At 36.9% G+C, this 19,836-nt stretch overlaps 1 protein-coding gene across 6 annotated transcripts in view; it reads left to right on the top strand.

The window, feature by feature from the left end:
- EPHA7 (EPH receptor A7) overlaps positions 1-19,836 on the top strand; it is a 166,350-nt gene that overhangs the window by 141,853 nt on the left and 4,661 nt on the right. For 3 of the 6 annotated variants that reach the window (XM_027743574.2, XM_027743572.2, XM_027743573.2), the window contains exons 13-16: positions 287-496; positions 1,559-1,708; positions 6,142-6,335; positions 7,456-7,611. In XM_027743574.2, the coding sequence (XP_027599375.1) occupies positions 287-496; positions 1,559-1,708; positions 6,142-6,335; positions 7,456-7,611 (710 nt within the window). Of the gene's footprint in view, positions 1-286; positions 497-1,558; positions 1,709-6,141; positions 6,336-7,455; positions 7,612-8,784; positions 12,960-19,836 lie in introns of those variants that run through there. The other 3 variants (XM_027743575.2, XM_027743576.2, XM_027743577.2) reach the window with 2 other exon arrangements.

The following is a 19,836-nucleotide window of genomic DNA, read 5'->3' as shown; positions in this document are numbered from 1 at the left end:
ACATAATCTTCATCAGTTAATCTTTTAGAAGCAATTTACCATGAATTAGACAGAAATGTATAGTGATGAGCAAGTTTCGCAACTATTAGTAGATTAACTACTCACACATTTCTTAACTGGATTTATGTCTGAAGAAAGTAAAACTTGTGTTTGAAGTGGGTTTCTTTGCCCTAGGATGAATTGCCACAGAAAGAGTAAAGAAGTAGAAAGCCGAAGTTGTAAAACTAATTCTTATTTCTCTTCTTAGCTATACTAACAAGAATTGCTGCTCCTTTCTTCCCTCCAGAAACATGATGGGCAATTTACAGTCATTCAACTAGTGGGAATGTTGAGAGGAATTGCTGCTGGAATGAGATATTTGGCCGATATGGGATATGTACACAGGGATCTTGCAGCACGCAATATTCTTGTCAACAGCAACCTTGTTTGTAAAGTATCAGACTTTGGCCTATCCAGAGTTATAGAAGATGATCCAGAGGCTGTCTACACTACAACTGTAAGAAAAATTGATGAGTTTTCAGAGTTTTGAGATATGGTTATTAAGAAGCAGCGTATCTTGTAGAGAGTATAGATAAGAGAAATACATTAATTGCTTGTGAAATGTTAACCAGTCAAAAGGACGAGTCTCTGCAGAAATATGACTGTAATTAGGAAATAATTTTTGTCAGAACATACATTTGTATTTGGTAAAGTTCTAAAAATTTTATACGGTATTTTCATTATTCCCTTCCCCGTGATTTTCTGTTTGAACAAATAAGGAAGTTTTACCCACAAAAATTTTGATCATCTGATTTACTATGAGTCAATTAAAATCCTTGTAGGCTATTACTATTTTTCAGACTAGATTTATCTTACCAAAAGGTTGACTAGCTCGAGGCTAGACTGTGACAAAGCTCAGCTCCCATATTTTCCCTTCCTTTTGGGTGGGACACTTTTCGTAAATACATAGACATCAGGCACACTATGCTCTTTATTCTTTTGTTGAACTAGCTCCACTTTCCCACCCATGGGGCCTCACTGTACCTATTTTCTCATGCTGAGGGAAGGAGGGGCCCCTGGAATCTGCTCCAGCAGGCACAGGGATCCAAGAAACCACACCAGTGTTCACAGCTGTCACGCCTGCCATTGGGCTCTAAGTGGAATCCTGATTTAAAAATGTCAGACTGATATTTCAGAGTCAATGGGATTTATATGCACAGGTTGAGATTCACTTCACCTACCTTCAACCGGTCAGGAGTTAAATGACTGGTAAATCAGACATCTGAGCACCCCTTTAGCTTCGATGAAGGGATAAGCTCTTCGAAAGAAATACATCCACATTAGCTTAGACAAGTATCTAAGTTTCTATGTTCCAAGTGTTTTAAGAGGCTAAACTTCCTTAGATAGCTTTGCAAATTCTGCAATTGGTCCACTGTAGTAGATTATATAAGTGCTGCTTTTGATGTTGGTGGAAATAATTATAAACACATTCTAGGGAAGATGATATGAAACTTTTGTGGGGAAAAAAAAGAGAACCTTCTTCTTCCTTTTTTTTTGTTGTTGTTGTTTTTTTTCATAGGGTGGAAAAATTCCAGTGAGATGGACGGCTCCAGAGGCCATTCAGTACCGCAAATTTACATCAGCCAGTGATGTGTGGAGTTATGGAATAGTTATGTGGGAAGTAATGTCTTATGGAGAACGGCCTTACTGGGACATGTCAAATCAAGATGTAGGTTTATCTGTTCGTGACTGTGCGTGTGTATGTGTGTGTGTGTTAGTAAAACCGAAATTACATATTGCAAACACATACATATATATTTCACTATAAATGCATAAAATGTTGGTTTAGAATTAAGATTTATAAAATCTTGTGAGAACTATATGGTTCTCATAAAATGAAAAAGTTACAGAGCTTTCACTTTTTACCTAGATCAAAATCTTTCCTCTGCCACATGGATATTGTAGGTTTCTGTTCTGAGTATCAATTAAAACTGGAACATCAAAAATAGTAATATGTGCTCTTCACTTTATTATGCTTAAGCATGGAAAGAATCAAATTTTTTTCCAATAAAAAGTAATTCTGAGGTTTCTGACCTTAGAGCAATGATTAATCAGTCGAAAAAAGTTGTTAAAAGTCTGAGTGGCAGTTAATGACCTACTTTGGCTTTTTCAAGTTAATTATGCTGATTTAACAGTACCCTTGTTTGCATAAAATATGATCCAGAGCAACAGGTCAGCAGTAATAGAACAGGTGGATGTTAATCTTGATTTCTGACAGGAGTATCTATTAATATAGAAATTACACAGGAAAAAGCCATACAAGTGCAAAAGTCATCAGAAAGAGTATCAATTAAAGTTCTTCAGGTGGGGGCTTGAGTGTTCTTTTAATTGTTATTTTAATTTTTTATTGAATTATCAACATCAAAGTTAAAAAAAAAGATAAAAGTGTAAATGATGAGTCACTTTGACACAGTGCAAAGTTGTTAATATTTGACAGGTCTCAGTGTCAAAGATTTCATGGACTGTCAAAATATGGGCAAACAAGTCCTTGGGGCAGAGAAAGAGAAATATTTACATTCCCTAGACACCCCGTAGAGTTTCATTTCTTTTGACACCTTCCTTCTGTACTAGATTCAAACATAAAAGAAGTCTGACAGGAATATAAGATGCCTCAAAGGCAAACCTTACCTATCTTTCAGGCAACAATAAGGAAAAACTTTTAAGCAGGGGAGAAATTCTTGTATTTCCATGCTTGTTATTGGATTTTGAAAAGTATTCCTTCTGTTGAAAACTGCATGTAAAGCACATGACTGAGCCCTTTTCAAAAAACAGCTAATTGCGACTTCTTACAGTTTTATCCATTTTTAGCATCTTTCATGATAATCTTCAATAGCACACAGTTAAAAGATGCGTCAGTTGCTTGGTAAAATACTTTCAAATATTCCTGTAAGCTGTGATCTTCAAGCATGTCCTCCCAAAGCAAATACACATCCTGCCAATCTCATAGATAAATCTATGATGCAAAAGTTTAGAATCACCTTATAATTTATTATTTATTCTCCTTGAAAGTTAACAGTGGTAATATTTACTGGAATAAAAAATGATAAATATGTTCTTCTAATTTTGCATATGGACTCAGTTTGTATATATTGAGTCATAGAACAGACCAGATCTCCTAAAAAAATACATCTCCCTGACTTTAGACCTTTAGATAGCATTTCTTTAATTCTACCCTTCTTCCTTTAAGTCATTACTTTAGATTGATGAAGAACACAAATTTGCATTGTGATCTCTTCAAGAACAAGTTCTTCTTTTAGCAATGACCTAGAGCTAGGGTGCATCAAAAGAACACTCATCCTACAAGCTCCCCATAAAGACACAGCAGGTTGACCACAGATAATAGACAAAGTTGTCCCAACTTCTCTGAGCAGTGGGCTCACCTCAGCTTAATCCTTGCTGGTAGGCCTCAAACCCTTATTTCCCTATTAGATTTATGGTTTTCTCGCTTTCATTCACTTATTGGCTCCAGTGCAGATTAGTTCTTCAGAAAAGAAAAAGAATTTAGGCTTACATATTTTTTCTTTGCTGTACTCTTGGATTTATTACCATTATTATAATTTGTATTATTATTATATACCCATAAACAGAGTTCTAACATTACATTGTCCAGTTACCCATATTTAGTACTTCTTTGTTGGCATCCAGTATATAAAGTGAACAGATCTGGTCCTCTTCTCTTCTGCTTTACATCCTCAGATAGCCGGATTATGATAAAAGCATACTTGAGTCTTATCAGTATTCCCTTTTACTCTTTTTGCAGCAAAAGCAGAATTTCAAAAACGAATTGTGGGAAATGTAAATAATATAAATCAATTCTATTAGTAAGAACTCCAGCTGTGTTCTCTTTGTAGATTTGCTTATTAAAAAAAAAAAAAAAAAGTAAAATCCTGCATCTATTTCATTATCTTTGAGTACTGATTTTTGGACCCCTCTGGCTCCTTTTTAGCAGAGTGGACTCTTGTCCTACTTTACTTATCAATATTTTAGAATATTTTTTTCAGTGTTTTGAATATTGGCAGAAATTCCATCCATCTCTAGATGACTCATAATTTTATATTTCCCACTTTCATCCTTCTTGCTCAGAATACCCATCAGAGAAGCAGATTCTGCAATATTGCCAAGGCCTTTCAAAAATGACATCATCTTGATTCCCACTTCAGATTTCTCTGCAGATTGTAGTGATTGGGGAAAACTCCTGTTTGTGATTCTTTCGTCCATGTCTTCACTCTCCCTTAAATTTTTGGATATAGTTTTATGTAGATGGTTTACCAGTTACAAGGGTCTTATTTATTTTGGTGCTTGTGTTGCTGTTGCCGTTCCCTACCTTTTCCATTCCTCATTGGTGATTTCTGTCTTCTGACCTCTTAGGCAACTAGTTTGTTGGTGGTAAATCATACATAGTGTGTTTGAAGCTTTTAATGCCTTTTGCCTTTTAGAATATCAGAAATTCCTGCATTACTTTTCACAGCACGTCAGTCATACTGTACACACTGTAGCTTATTTTTCGCTTTTATTCCACTGCTACTTCGAAGCATAAGGAGCTATTCTTTTGTTTTTCATCTTCATATAGCTCTAAAGAAACTTAAATTTTACTTTTAATGTTTTCTTTCCTATATAGTTCTGTTCTTTCCGTTTCCCTGTTCTTCTGCAGAAAACCCTCTCTGACAGACAACTTCACTGGTTCTAAAAGGTCACCGCACTCATTCTTCAAGGTGTGGATATTTTCAAGGAATTGAATATTTCTCAATCATTTTTGAGCTGTAGGACAGTACTGTCATTCTAAATGTTCAGAGAAAAATCTGTGTCCTAGGAAGATGAGGCAACTTCCCTGAGGTCAGAAGGACATTCTGTGACACAAACCTGCAGTCAGTACCCTACCACTGGGTTATGACTTCTCTTTTCACGAAACTTCTTTTATGCAAAAGGTTTTGATACAAAACCTGACTGAATTTCAGTCAGCTTTTTGAAGGTCATTTTGTATTGTCTGCCATTCTGTCTACTTTGCAGTCTACTGCACAACCTATGGAGTATTTTCTGTCTGAGGTTATTACTTTTACTAAAACCTGGATATTCAGTAACTTTGTTTATCATACCAGATCTACTTCCTAGAACTAAATCCAGAACAGCTTCTGATCTTGCTTTCTATACAGACGGAGGGAGAAGACAATCCTATACACTACCCTTCAGGAACAAGCACCCTTCCTTAGCAATTCTAATGCTGCTGTGTCAGTCAATGTCAGTATACTTGAAATCCCCCATGAACAGTATTTTAGCCCTTTTTCACTAGCTTTTCTTATCTGCCTTGCTTCCTGATGTGCTTTCTTATTCTGCCCTCAAGGTTTACAGCAGTTTGCTGTGATTTTACTTTATCCATTTTTATTTTTTACTTAAATCCAAATGGACTTGACTAAGGAAGTCAACGGGTGGATGTAATTCTTGGTTTAGACATATATTCGATCATATCATCATCTAGCAGCATCTCTTATTAAATCTAACTTTCTGTGATATATTAAAATACCATTCACTCAGGTCTTTCTCTCTCACACAGCACACTTCTGCTTCTTTATCATTAATATAACATGGCTAGACATAGAATATAACTTTTGTCCCTACCAATTTCTATCTGCTAAACATTATTCTTGGATGCTTTTATAATACCTTCAGGCTTTTTGTATTTTATATGTGCATGCACAGATCTCTATCCATTTAAAAGTCAGTTGCTTCTACCTCACACTCTTTCATAAAAGCCTTGGGGCGAGTAATAATGCTTTCTGAAATAACTCCATTTATCACTCTATCTGCTACTCCCTCAGTGAATTTAATTGTTCCCTGCTATCCGCTTGTCTAGTTAATTTAGCTATGTTCTGCACATATAGAACAATATGCTTAATAAGCCCAAAGATGAAGTTGGGGAAATTACTTGAAAACCTGAAGGCTAGTGTCAAAACAACAGACTCGTATTTTTGCAACACTGATGGCAAATTTTAGTTTATTGATTTTTTATTTTTTTATTTTTTTTTTTGTATATTTTTTGAACTGGGTAGCAGTATGTATTCTTTAAATGACTCTTGATGAAAAATAATTAACTATGTTGGCTACCAGGTTATAAAAGCAATCGAAGAAGGCTATCGTTTGCCAGCACCCATGGATTGCCCAGCAGGACTGCACCAGCTGATGCTAGATTGTTGGCAGAAGGAACGTGGCGAAAGGCCAAAGTTTGAGCAGATAGTTGGTATTCTGGACAAAATGATTAGAAATCCAAACAGCTTGAAAACCCCACTGGGAACCTGTAGCAGGTAAGAAAAGCTTTAGTGTGTGTTCTTATGATGGTGCATGTGGCTAGGTTCTGAATGTTCTGCTTGGTGGCGAGTTCCAGTTCACACTTATTTCATCTGTCTCTCAGTTCCTCCTTATTTCTGTTCCTTTTTCTTCCCTTCCTTCATTTACCCTTCTTTTTTACCATGCTGAACAAAGCCAAAAAGGACTTTCTTAAAAAAAGAAAACAAAAAACCCCAACCAAAATAAAGTAAATATTGTGGAACTAACACATTTCTCTGTAAACTACTGTCTACTCATCACTCTTTCCACACTTACCACTAGCAGTCTTTGTTTTCCTTGTTTCTTAAAATTGTAAAGTCTGGATGGCAAGGATCATTGTCTATTGTAGTTTTATGTGATGCATCCCTTGCCCTAGGAACTGCTACAGTAGAAAAAGTAATTAACAATACTCATGCTTGGCCAATGTACTTTGACATGCTACACTCTAGATTTTTATCTTTCATTTTCTGGCTTTAACTCCTTTCAGTGATCACATCTCATTGTATTTCATGGTGCAGTTTTTAATGGCTTCTTCATAAATCTCAGGTGAATTATTTAATCATTATAATCTTTTGATCTGCTAGTTAGATCACTGCATTAGGGAATCAACTGGCCTGTGTTCTGTTCCTGATTCTTCTACTGACTGATTTGCTGTGTGACCTTAAACAACTTACTTTGTGTCTCTGCTCTTTCCTTGTCTTTGTTTTGTCCCATGCAGTTGAATAATGAGAATAGCTACCGCTATATTTTCTCAGATGCATAAAAGAATAACATCTTTATTTTACTCAGCAACTTAGTTGTAGCTGTCATGCTAGGTAATAAGGTTGATTTTCTGTTAATAACAGTAGTCCATTAGGCTGATTTTGCTCATTCTGACCTTTCATCTTTGACATGAATAAGCTGAGGAAGTACATATTATGAGCTACAGAGTAGTCAAGAGCTATTCAAAGAGTAATCTAAACTGTGTATAAAGACCTATTACTTTCTACTTTTGACATTTTTAATACCCCAAACTTATTTGACTCTCACCTTGCTAAATACTCCCTGATGTTTTACTCTCTTTGGAAGCAACTTACTTTCCTTTTTCCTTCTCCGTAGACCAATTAGCCCTCTTCTGGACCAGAACACTCCCGATTTTACCACTTTCTGCTCCGTAGGCGAATGGTTACAAGCTATTAAGATGGAAAGATATAAGGATAATTTCACAGCAGCAGGCTACAACTCTCTTGAATCAGTTGCCAGGATGACTATTGAGTAAGTTAGTACTGGGCATGTTTAACTTGCATTTAGGGAATTTCTAGGTAAAATAATAAACAATGTCCAACTCCAAAACTTTACCCTGAGTACAAACATGGGTACTTGGGGTCAAACCAGCCGTTTTAGCAGCTGACGATGTTATACTAGAGCATCTCATGAAAGAGCAAATACCCTGCCTCCTCTGTGTGGCATCACATGTTTCTGTGCTTTTCAAAACAATTGAAGTAACACCGAGGGACTAGAATTTGAGGGAGAATGTGGCCCATTTCAAAGTATATATATGTGTAGGAAAATAACCCCTTTGCCTCTACTACCTAATTGGTACCATTTTCCAGATGTGTACTAGGAAGATGTGGAATTTTCTTCTGATTGGCTGGGGGCTGTCTGTGTCCTGCAAGAAAGGAATTTGCATCAAGTCTGTAGAAGCAAAACAATTTTCTGAAGGCAAGCATGGCCTGTATCAGTACTGCCATCTTAAACAGGTCTTCTTGGCACCTTGCAAACAACTTTCTTGGCAACTGACTTTGTGGTTGCCAAACTTATGTAATTCCTTTTACAGAGAGCAGTGGTTTTCTAAACAAGTTTATAACCAATAATTCTCAAGTTTTCAACCCTATTCTTATCTGCGTGGTGTCACTAGGGGTCTCAGCCTATAGCTTGTGAACTGTCATCAGAGCCCACAAGCTTCTAGCACTAGTAGCGGTGGAGTTTAACCAGCTACTCCTTTTTTATTTGCATGATGGGTATGGGTCAATATGCAAAGGCTTTCTCTAGGCATCTCTTTAGGAAACAGAATATGATCTCCAAAATCTTGTGTTTATACATTGTCCTGAAAGCCACCCAAAATATTTTACAACAGAAGTGCCTTTGTCTTCAGGTGTCCTTAAAAGCCACAATGAAAGATTATCATAATGCAAAACATACTGGCCTCCTTCTCAGAAGTGGAGACAGGCAGTGTAATTACGTGACACTTGCTATGTAATTGCATTCCTGGCTGAGAGGTTGACCAGTGCCTATCTGAACTACACAGTACTGAGCTGAGGTTCCAGCATAGCTACAGTGTCAGACACCTGTAGCCCAGACCACTACATAGGTTTGACTCACAGTTGAATACCATACAATAGCAGTCTAAGTTGAAAAATTAACAATGTACGCATTTATCTTCCCCAGGGATGTGATGAGTTTAGGGATCACGTTGGTTGGTCATCAAAAGAAAATCATGAGCAGCATTCAGACTATGAGAGCACAAATGCTACATTTACACGGCACTGGCATCCAAGTGTGATAGACATTTCTCCCTTATGAGGGAGGTGACAGACTGAGAGAACAGCACTGGCCTTCAGTATATATGAAGTGCTGCTAGAAGACACTTGATTTCCTGGGTCCTTCCTGCAGTGAATAGAAGAGCTACAAGAAGCACCTACAGACTTGAACTCCTAAGTGCCACCAGAATTTATGAAAAGGGAATTAGGATCCACCAGTGGTGGCAAGGAAAACAGCAGTGACAATAAACAAAGTACTACCTGAATAAACATACAAACACCTTGAGCTCTCTAACCTCCTTTTTATCTAATAGACTTTTTAAATGTACATAAAAATTTAAAAAAGAATATATTTGTCAGATAAAATCATGATATTATTGTTGAATTCAACAAAATATTTTCCTTAAATCTGTGATTTCTGAATCTTTTTTTAATCATTTGTGTTTATTCTTCATAAAGACTTTCTTTTAGTATGATGTTTATATCTTTGGACCTTTTTAGTGCTAATTCTATGACACATTACTACACTGGGTACCTCTGAAGGATTATTTGAGTTCCTAGAGATTCAAGAAGCATGACCAAGCAATGTATATCTATCCAAACTTTGGTATCCTTTTGTGCCATTTACTTTTGTTAAATCAGCACCGTATTGACATGGCTAGCTAATTGGCAGGGAGTCAGGAAAATGCAAGTTGCCAAGAGCTCTGATATTTTTTAAAGAATTTTTTAAGGTTACACATATACTATCTTTTAAAAGAAAATAAAAGAGAAAAAAAAAAGTAAAGAAAAAGAAAAGCAATAATGACCCCTAAGTAGTTCTAGGCACTTTTAGCAAATTGTTTGCAAGATGATTTTAATGGGCTAGAGTTAAACTGAGATATATTCTAAGATGTAGATCTACAACTGTAAACCTGCTGAGACACTTCATTGAATGGACAAGTGATTGTAGGAGTGTCTCAGAACACAGGTGCAGTTCTCCAGTGTTACCTAAACCATTTAATCTGAGTGCATCACATTTTTTTTCAGTACTCTGCATTAGCAAATCCGAGAGAAATAGCTGGTGTATATTTTCTATGAGTTTAAACCATATGCAGTCCACCTGTCAGAATAAGGGCATATGAGAACTTTAGAGCATGAGACAAGGGGCAGTTCAAAATTTTCAATTTTTTAACAAGCTTTTGCTGCTCTGAACGAACATGCGTGTGACACAAGTCATTCATCAGGAACAGAGATGCAAGGGTAGTTGCTCAATGGAATATGTTTTTACACCATTTACTTATATATTAATTTTGTTTGATTAAAATATTTAATTACCATAAGCAATAATGAATATTTATGAATTTATGAGTATTGTGAAAATGTATATGAACCAGAGAGAAATGCTTTAAAAAAAAAAAATCTGAAAATTGTGAACTACCCCAGCAATGAAATGCTGTACTTCCAAAGAGAATTGGGCTGCTTCTATTGATTTTGATAGAGAAAGATCCCAGGGATCAGTCATAAATTGGTCTGGTTTGATAATGTGGGCATCCACACAAAAAAAATAAAAAGAAAAGAAAAACCTTGTAAATGTTCCTTTGTAAAACTTGTAAATTTTATTTATACTGTCTTGTTTTGTACACACATTTATGTGTAGTGAGCTCTGACTACATTGAAAATGCACTATATTTTTCTATTTTACTTGCAGAGCATCACAAACAAACATGTATATTCAGTGATACATAATGTGTTTTCCCACATTTAGGACCAAAGATAGTTATCAAAAACTTAAACGCATCATTTTCCCCCTCCTTTTTTCTCCCCCTTTTTAGATCACTGTACAGTGTTATATTTGTTGTTTTATTTATTTGATTGATTAGAAAATTCAGTTTGGTTATACTAATTTTTTGTCCCCCCCCGCCTTTGTTGAAGAAAATCTGTAAAAAGCTTTTAACAAACGTAATCCCGTTACATAGACACTTCCATTTGTAATCTTTGTAATAGACTGTAAATATATTTTTGGAACTATAATGCAATGTGCATAAGGGTTATTTTTCAGTGTCCATATATGATTGTTTATACAATTCACAGCACTTTACAGTCATGCTGAGAAGCCTAATTTATTGCCTGGATTTGGGCAGAGTAAGAAAAAAAGGTGACTATTCTTATTTCATATTAGACTGTCATTCAGTAGAAATGGAGTTATTTTCATGTATGCAGCTCAAGATGGTTTTTTAACTATTAAAATTAATTTTCTAGAAATGCTGTAGAAGTAAGATGCAGAGTAGACTGCATGCCCAATATTGAAATTAGTGCACACAAGCACTCGGCCAAGGCACTTCAAGTAGCCATTGGAACACAACTAATAAACATCCATTTTGTGTTTTAACAAATGATAAGTGCCTCACTACTGGGGTGAGCATCTGTGGGCAACTACGCAGGGTGCTTGTTGGTTTTGCTGCTGCTCGAGGCACGCAGCTAAGAATTTAGGAGTCTTAAGTTCGGACACCTACTTCCTTATGAATCTCGGCTGCTGTTTCTAAGGGCTTGGTGATTAAAGGTGCGGTGCAGCAATGCTGGTATTGCTGAGAACCTACAAACCCTAAATGCAAAAGAATTGAGGACAGGCTTCACCTTTAGAACTTGTTCAATATTCTGAAGCACAGAGACCTCAAAGCATGTGTGGCGACTTGGGCTCACATATGTAGAAGTGAGAGCCCTAATGGTGTTTCTTCCTTAATTTTCCTTGTTTGATTTAAGCCATCTTCTTTGAATAGTAAATGTATTTTAGCATTCATCTATATACCTTGACTGCCTTAATGTTACCACAGATTTTTACACATTTGAAAGTGGTAGAGCAGACCCAGAAAGCACAATCGCGATCAATCGCAATCAATCAGATAATTTTTCTGTATGTTTGGAACATTACAACAATTTAAAGCACATGCATATAAATGGATTTGAAGCTGGTAGAGCAGCAACATATTCACATTGGTTGCAGTTCCCCAGGTTCCAGGAAAACACAGTCCAGGATAAGAAAAATAAAGTACCAGAGGAAGTTGATGTTCATGGGAGAAACGGAAGAAAAAATTGGGTCAGAGGGATAATTAAAGGATAAATGATGAAAAAAAATAAATTATCTCAGTTCTGGCTTCATTTCATTGAATTTGGAAATTGTGCATCGCTAACGACAGATTATCAGGCTGTCAGTGAGGCTGATCCTTCTTGTCTTTATCCACCTACAAGCATCTAGAAGAGAGATGCCTAAAAAAAGCAGGATGAATCTCCCTCTGGGAATGCTTATCTCCATTACCTGTAGAGGGAATCCAGATGATTAGCTTAAATTAGGTGTCTAATATCTATATAGTTAAAGTTAGGTAAAGTGATTCCTATACTATATGTCCTTGGCTGCTGCAATTTCCCTCGCAAGCTGAGTGTCATAGAAAGGCAGCTCCTCCACTGGTATATCCGAGAATGTATTTAAACTGAGCTTTGTCACAGAGAGACGTGATTTTTTTTTTTTTTTTTTATTCAGAGATTTGTAACAGGTCCTCTAAATGCTTTTTGTATATGGATATCAATTCTTGAAAATTTTTGTGATTGTTCTGAGGAAGACCTGCCTAGTAAATTACAGTTATTTAATATTTTAAATAATCAGAAGTATTTGCTGACATACTGCTTTAGTCCAGAGGTTATGTGATGAGATATGATAGCTGCTGTTTGCAAAACCATGTTTACCTAAAGCCTTGTCATGTAAAAATCTCCAGGAGGCAAAGATGCTTAAATGTATCTCAAATTGAATGTTGCCCTTAATATCTCAATAATTGAGCTCTGTCTGTATTATTCTCCATTTAAAATGAGTTTTTTATATTTGTTTAAGCTTGAATTACCTGGCATCCACTGAGGGAGTTTGAAAAAACGATTTTAAATTAAATTTGCTTTTCTCCACTGATAGTAATATACAATGAATAGTTTCCACTGTTTTGAATGTTACAATAACTATTGCTTTAATGTGCGGGATGAAGGGGTTAATTTTGGTTTGTTGTTGGTATTTTTTTACATTTATTGGTTAGTAGTTGAAATAAAAAATAATAATAATTTGTCCTTAACTTTCTAAATAATTCATATATAGCAATTTTGAGAATTATTTAAATTCTGTGACTTTTGGGTTACTACTGAGATGGTGCTCATGTCACTACAGCTGTAATGCCAGGCAATGTGGAGACACCCTGCCACAGGGGCAGGTTCAGCCAGCATTCTGTTGCCCAGTAATGGCATGAAGCAGTCCACTGGCTGGTGTGAAAGGAGTGAAGGGCAACTCAGCCAAAACATGGTCATTTCACTTTTAAAAAGTATACACGTGACATGTTAGAGTTAATACATTCTTAATGCATTGCCTCTCTGAATGTGGTTAAAATCTGATGTGCTCGTGATTTGGTCTGTGGTGGGGTTTGATTGTTGGTTGGTTTCTCTTATTTATTTTGTTTTAAACAAGTGACATTTGAGATGCTTGTGGAAGAGAATAACTCCACAAGCTACAGAATGACGAGCCCTGTTTAAGAAAAGTACAATGCAAATTCTTGCCCAAGAGTCATTCTGGCAGCAGGTGCTGCAGGGGTATTCAGACAGTTGGTGCTATGATTTGCTGAGCAACTATCACAGCAGGGTTTCTGCATATTCGGGACCTGTTAGAATTGTACTTCTGATTAATTAACTGATATGTGGAAACAGGCAATTTTTTTCCCTCACTAACTTGTAATGGACGTGCAGATGGTAGCTTTGAGATTTGCAAGACTACTAACTAAAAAGTCTTAGTCTCAAACAAATTTCTAGTAAAACAAGAAATTCTAGGCAGCAGCCTATATTTTCTCTCATATTCCCTTAAGGGTTGTCAAATGCAGCTGACAATTACTTTTAAACAGAGATCCTTATTGTTTGCATAGTGTAGCCTTCTATTTACCTGGCAAAAGGCAATTCTGCAATTAAAGTTCCTGCAAAAAGGATCAGAGAGGAATGGGGGAGGGAGGAGGGAATACAACAGCTGGGAAAGAAAAAATTAAAAAGAAAGAAAAACCTGATCTTGTGAAACAGAGAGGATGACTGGGCTCACCATTTTTGTAACACATTCCATATAGGGATTTTTAAAAACATGAGAGTTTAAACCACAGGCATAAAATCTGCAATATTCTGAAAAAAAAAGAGTAGTGGCAGAATGTAAGGTACGTTTGTGGGAGTTTTTCCTCTCTGGATTTGGTTTTGTGAGGTTTTTAAGTTAGAATAATTAACATGTGCATTTAGAGTCAAACCTGTTGGGACATGCTAAGGGATGAATTTAGTGTAACAGCCATGAAATTCTCAGAGCACTTGCAGGGTGGATAAGGGTTAGGTAGTTTGAAAGTGAAAGGAGTGATGTGGAATTTTTATGCTGTACAGGCCCTGTAGGTTACATTCAGCAAGATTATGAAAGATGAGAAGTTAAAGAGGAAAAGCCTTGCTTTTGTACCTGATGAGAAGTCAGGAGATGGGAGGGAATGGAAAGAAAGGCGTAAAGCCATTCAGAATGCGTGAATATAAGTTGTAGGGGTCTGCAAGACATTGCTGGCAGGGGAGCTAAGGAGTGTCAAGATTTTTTAAGTAAAGAGACACTGTTAATATAACATACCTAATAATCTAATGTGGCATGGTTTCAGTACTGTGATTTTTTCCTCAGGCCAGATTGGAATTTGTCAAAGAGACTAAATTGAGACAGATGGGAAAGCAACTGGTAATACATAGCTCATTCAAGCAGACTTGAAATCAAGACATGAAAGGAGAAATTTACAATACAAGCCTGAAAATAAAACATGAACTCTGATGATATTTGTTCTCAGAAGATTTTAGAGTAGCTCTCTTTAAGTCTTGGATAGTGATAGCAGATTTTAGCATTTATACCATACAAATTGGATGAAATTAATGTCTAATTAGAGCAACCAAAAAAGAAGCACAAGTCAAAAAATAGTTGGTGTCTTGATAGACTATGAAAAAAGATATAATACAGCCAGGCGAAACCTGTGTAGCCAGCCAAGTGAATCTTGGACAAAACAAGACATAATTCCTGGTACCAGAAGAGCTAAATCAGGAACAGAAAATCTATTCATCCACACACCAAAGCTTCTGCATTTAATTGAGCTAAATAACCAATTGTAGAGCCGTGCTGCTAATAATAATTGATAATGGAAAACTACAACTTGGAGGTCATCTGATGAATCATAACATGGCTAACCTTGAAAAACACACACAGTGCTTAAACCATACCTGTGCTACTGGTATTAGAGTTCCATGACTGTGTATGTCGAGTCATTTGTAGACTGGAGACATAGCATCAAATCCATAACTAAAGCTTTCCTCTTTTGTGCTGAAACAAAACAGAAGGAATTCTGAGGAATCAGTTCTATCAAATACAGTAGAAATTATCATCTGATTATATTACCCAGAGAGGTCATGGAGTCTCCCTCACTGGTGATATTCAAGAGCTGCCTGGATGCACTGTGCTCTGGGATGACCCTCTTTGAGCAGGGAGGTTGGACCAGATGACCCACTGTGGTCTCTTCCAACATGACCAATAAAACTAAGCAGCAAACTTCCTGATCCAAAGATACCATCTCACAGGGAAGAAGAATCATTCATTATTTTTACTAGTACATTCAAATCTGTCTTGCAAGAGGCTAGACTGAATAATTGATAGAATGTATCCACATTGATCCCTCTCATTTCATGTATGTAGAAATACTACTCAGGCAATTTCTTGACTGTCCTTCAATCTGTGCTACTATGCCAGCTTCCACTGGCTTCCTGAAGGGCTGCACATCCATTTTTAAGATGTCTGCTGGAAAATATGTTTTAGTTTCCTTTTCTCAGGGAGCAAACAGCCTATGCTAAGAACACATGTATAGCTTAAGAGCAAGAAGGTGCAGGAATCTCAGATTGGTTCTCTCCAGGGTGTTCTTTTCAGTCATAGTCATAAATTAAATGTTCTATCCACCTGATGTTTTACATAGTAACTTGCATGAGAAATCTGATTTACCTGAAATAAACTTAGTAAAACTATCTAGATGGCTGTTGAAGGCTACTCAAAAATGGCATTTTTAAAGTGCTTGGGTGATTAGGGTTTTGCAGAGAAAGAGTTGCAGAGCTCTTACCCTCCATTTCATACCAGGTCTCTCCTGTTTTGTTTACTGAACTAACCCATAAGTCCTCCCTTATATTAGTCTATACAAAATAGCAGTGTCTCTTTCCTCAGTAGCTAGTGTTTGTACCTTCATGGACTGCTGGAGAAAAGACAGTGTTAGATTCAAATCCAGTCCAGTATGTCTCCAGAAAGAAGTTGGGCCAGCAAGGCACTGAGAGGTATTACTAATGAGGATTTCCTTTAATATTATTGGGCCTCCATACTGTGGACAAGCAATTGATTGCTATTGTGGAGAGAAAGTCAGCACTTTATTATATACCTTCCCTACACATCAGTTCATCCACTGCCAGTAGAAGGAAGGGGGGCAGGGAAGAGAATAAAAGTAGCTTTCAGGCATTTCTTTGTAGTGCTTTTTTCAAGAGAAATAATTGCCTCAATACCTACGTTAGCTAAATTTCTGCAAGAGATGAATCCTCTTTTATGCTTTCTACTTGCTGGCAAAAGCATCCCAATCAAACTGTGTGCTGTTTGTTGCAAATCTGAGCCACAAACTACCTTCTATCCCATGAAAGTGCTTGCCTAACAATAGGGTGTCTCCCAGACAGTACCCTTCTTGCAGTAGTTACTTGAGTATCCCAACACCAAATTCCCTCTGCAGTTGTCCATGTTTATTTCCTTGTGCAGAGCTGCCTTTGAGGGATATTTCCACCTCCATGAGGTAGGAAACTGTTTTCAGTGCTATGCTCTACTTTAGTTTCTCTCCAGTTGCACTTACCTAGCAGCACCCATGCTTCACTGGGGGTTAAATAGAAGATGACAGTGAGGAAGGAACATTTAGTACCCCAGCAACAACAAATGCAATGTCTGTCTACAACCAGCTACAAGTCAGGGAGACCTTCAAGAGATCTGCACTCTTAAGAAAGAAGTCATTAGTATTGGTCAAAACAAATCAAAACAAACAAAGAAAGTGTATTTACTGGGGGGGTGAGTGGAGGAGTTGTTGAATACAGAAAAGCTGAATGTCAGGCTTACATGAACTGCCCAGTTACACCAATGACACAAGCTAATGGAGTGTGTTTAAAATAATATCAGAATGTTTCTATTGGCAGTACAATCTAAGGGAGAGCTGAATGGCAGAAAAGGAAACGTCTGGGGGACTATTTCAGGGCAGTGGGAGAAAATAGTTGCCCTTCGTGATTTTATAATAAATGGGGGGAAAGTCTCTTCTCGTTCTTTTATACTATTATAAACCTATTTCTTATGGATTTTCCAAAATTAATCTAGCCGGATTATTGCAAACTGTATGGAAATTAGTGCTTTACCTGTGTCATGTGCTTCTGAATTATTTGCTGAAAAAGCAGGAAGATATACCTTAGGAATATTACCTGCTTTCTGTATAGCAAAGTGTCTTACTAATTATTGAAGAGGAAAAAAATCCTTATAAAATAATCCTTCAAAGTAGGTAATACCATTTTTACACATATATTTGAAAAAGGATTGCGTAAAGCTGAATTTATCTTTTTTTTTTTAACATCAGATGCTGCCAAATTATTTAAATTTAAAATCCAAAAAAAAAGGATATATATTTCATAATGCTTTTACAAGTGGTTGAATTATACTTAAGGTTGAATTTTCAGTCTAAATTAACAGAGCTTCACTTTAGATACCAGAGAAACAGAAGCCAGACATCTTTGCACAGACTTACCTATTTACAAGTCTGTCATTGAACCATTGCAATATACTTTTGGAAGATAGTAAATTATATTTGGCAGTGCTTAGACCATAAATTCTATTGTGTTGTTTCCATTATTTTTATATTTAAAACCTTTTGGTGATGGAGGTCCTTGTTAGCTAAGGTCAGTGGGCATTAGAAAGCAGATGAATTTGGTGTAAATTGGTAGAAACCATTTGTTGAAAGTATGGAGATACCTCACAGAGGTGACATCCAGCTGTTACTGAGCTCACTCTCTCTCCTTGTCTAGCATAAATGCTAGACTCTACAGCACTGGGCTGTGGAAAGGTATTACAAAAAGGCTAACCTTTAAGGACTTTCCACTTCTGTGTAGAAAGGGAGAGACTCATATTTTCGTATTCATATATTGCCCAACATTTTGAACTGTAGCTGCTTGCCTGGGAAAAGGTTGGTTAGGCTAAGCCTAATCCAAAATTATGTCTGAAATTCCTTCCTTCACTGTACAATCCCTTCCATTCCTGAAGTACCCTTCACTTTCAGAAATCCTCTCCCTCTCCCTCTGAAAATCATGTTGATGACACTTCTGTGGGAATGAAGAGGCTGTTGTTCTGAGTAAAATGGAGTTTTTTCTTGGAAGACTTTGAGTGGCCTGTCATGCCCCAGAAGAGCTAATGTCTCCGTCTGCAGGCATCATGCTTTCCTATATCATTCTGCCACTTGTCAACTATTAGAATACGTGTGATCTCTTTGATCTTTCTTTTACATGTGTCTCCTGTTGAAAGAATAAATTTAGGCATCTACTTTCAGAGGAGGTTTGGGGCTGTGAATCCCTGAGACATCCAGATTTTTGGGATGCATGATGGCTTACCCATGATACTGAGAGATAGCTCTCATGGGGTTTCCTTTCCGTGGAAGTTACAGTGTGGGCAGTAACTTTTGCATGTGCTAGTTTTCTCCCATTACTGATTACAGAGAATGCCTTGGCATGTATCAGACACTGCATAAATAAGTACTAAATCCAACCACACAGATATACCAGCCAAGAATGAAATCCTATCCCTGCCTCATCTTTGACTGGCCTTCAGTTTCTCCAAACAATTTTAGGTTTCTATCTCTTTCCAGGGAGATAGACTAGTTCAGGTCTGGAACATCACTGGTCATCAGGCTAGATAGAAATTTAGCATTATGATAATGAATAGCTAGGTCATACAGATGCAGGGAAACTCTCATATTGATTTACCATGTGTTGCACAGGGACCCTCATCTCTCATTTGTTGATATTTCATACTAGTTAGCTTGTACATGGGCTCTGCTTGGGTGAAACTAGTACTTGGCCAGTGAGAACTAGGTGCAGCCCAGAGTAAGGCTATGCCACAGTCCAGGGCACTGTAAACTGTCTCATGAATCTCTTGATCTGGGGACCTTCTTCCTGGTACTGACCAAAAAAATGTCAGTAGAGTTAGAGCCAATGTAAATGTAACCTGAGGTTTTAAATACCTATGCACCTAAATGCTGTTTGTGACTACCATTTGCCTTTAACTTTGAATAAATTCACATGTCAATCATTTTTACTAATTCAGAGGCTTACTTGTCTTCAAAATAGTAAAAAGATCCTATCAGAGTCAAAAATTCTTCCTTTTGGAAAGGATTTCTCCTCAGAGTTCCTTTTTGCTAAATTATTTTCTCACACATTCCATGCATTATGAGGGCTTCAAAGGGCAGGTCCAAAAAAAACTAATAGAAATGAGATTTAGCTTAGTTAATACCTTCTCTTCATGTAAAATTAGTTCCTAGGACACTTTACTAGAGACAGAAAAAAACATTCTGTCCCTCCATCAGATTGCTTCCTCTAGCTCTTTTTGTTTGCTAAGCCTCAGATATTATGGCTATTAATTATGTCAGATCCTCTTCTCAGTTTATTATAAGACATCTGCTCCCATTTTGTCCAGTTTGGTGACAGAGATGTATGGTATGCTATGATGCATTAATGACACTCTTCTCTTGAATGAGTATCTTCCCTTTGATTCACACTGTTAAATAATCTAATCCATGTGCTGGAATGACAGATAATAGTTTGGAATCAACTGTAAGAATATTGGTTGGTATGGCAGGAGGACATT

Source organism: Pipra filicauda, unplaced genomic scaffold, assembly GCF_003945595.2.
Source record: "Pipra filicauda isolate LSUMZ 115617 unplaced genomic scaffold, ASM394559v2 scaffold60_size3304689_pilon, whole genome shotgun sequence".
Classification (NCBI taxonomy): Eukaryota; Metazoa; Chordata; class Aves; order Passeriformes; family Pipridae; genus Pipra; species Pipra filicauda.
The sequence above is the reverse complement of the archived record's forward strand: the minus strand, read 5'-3'. Positions and strand labels throughout refer to the sequence as shown.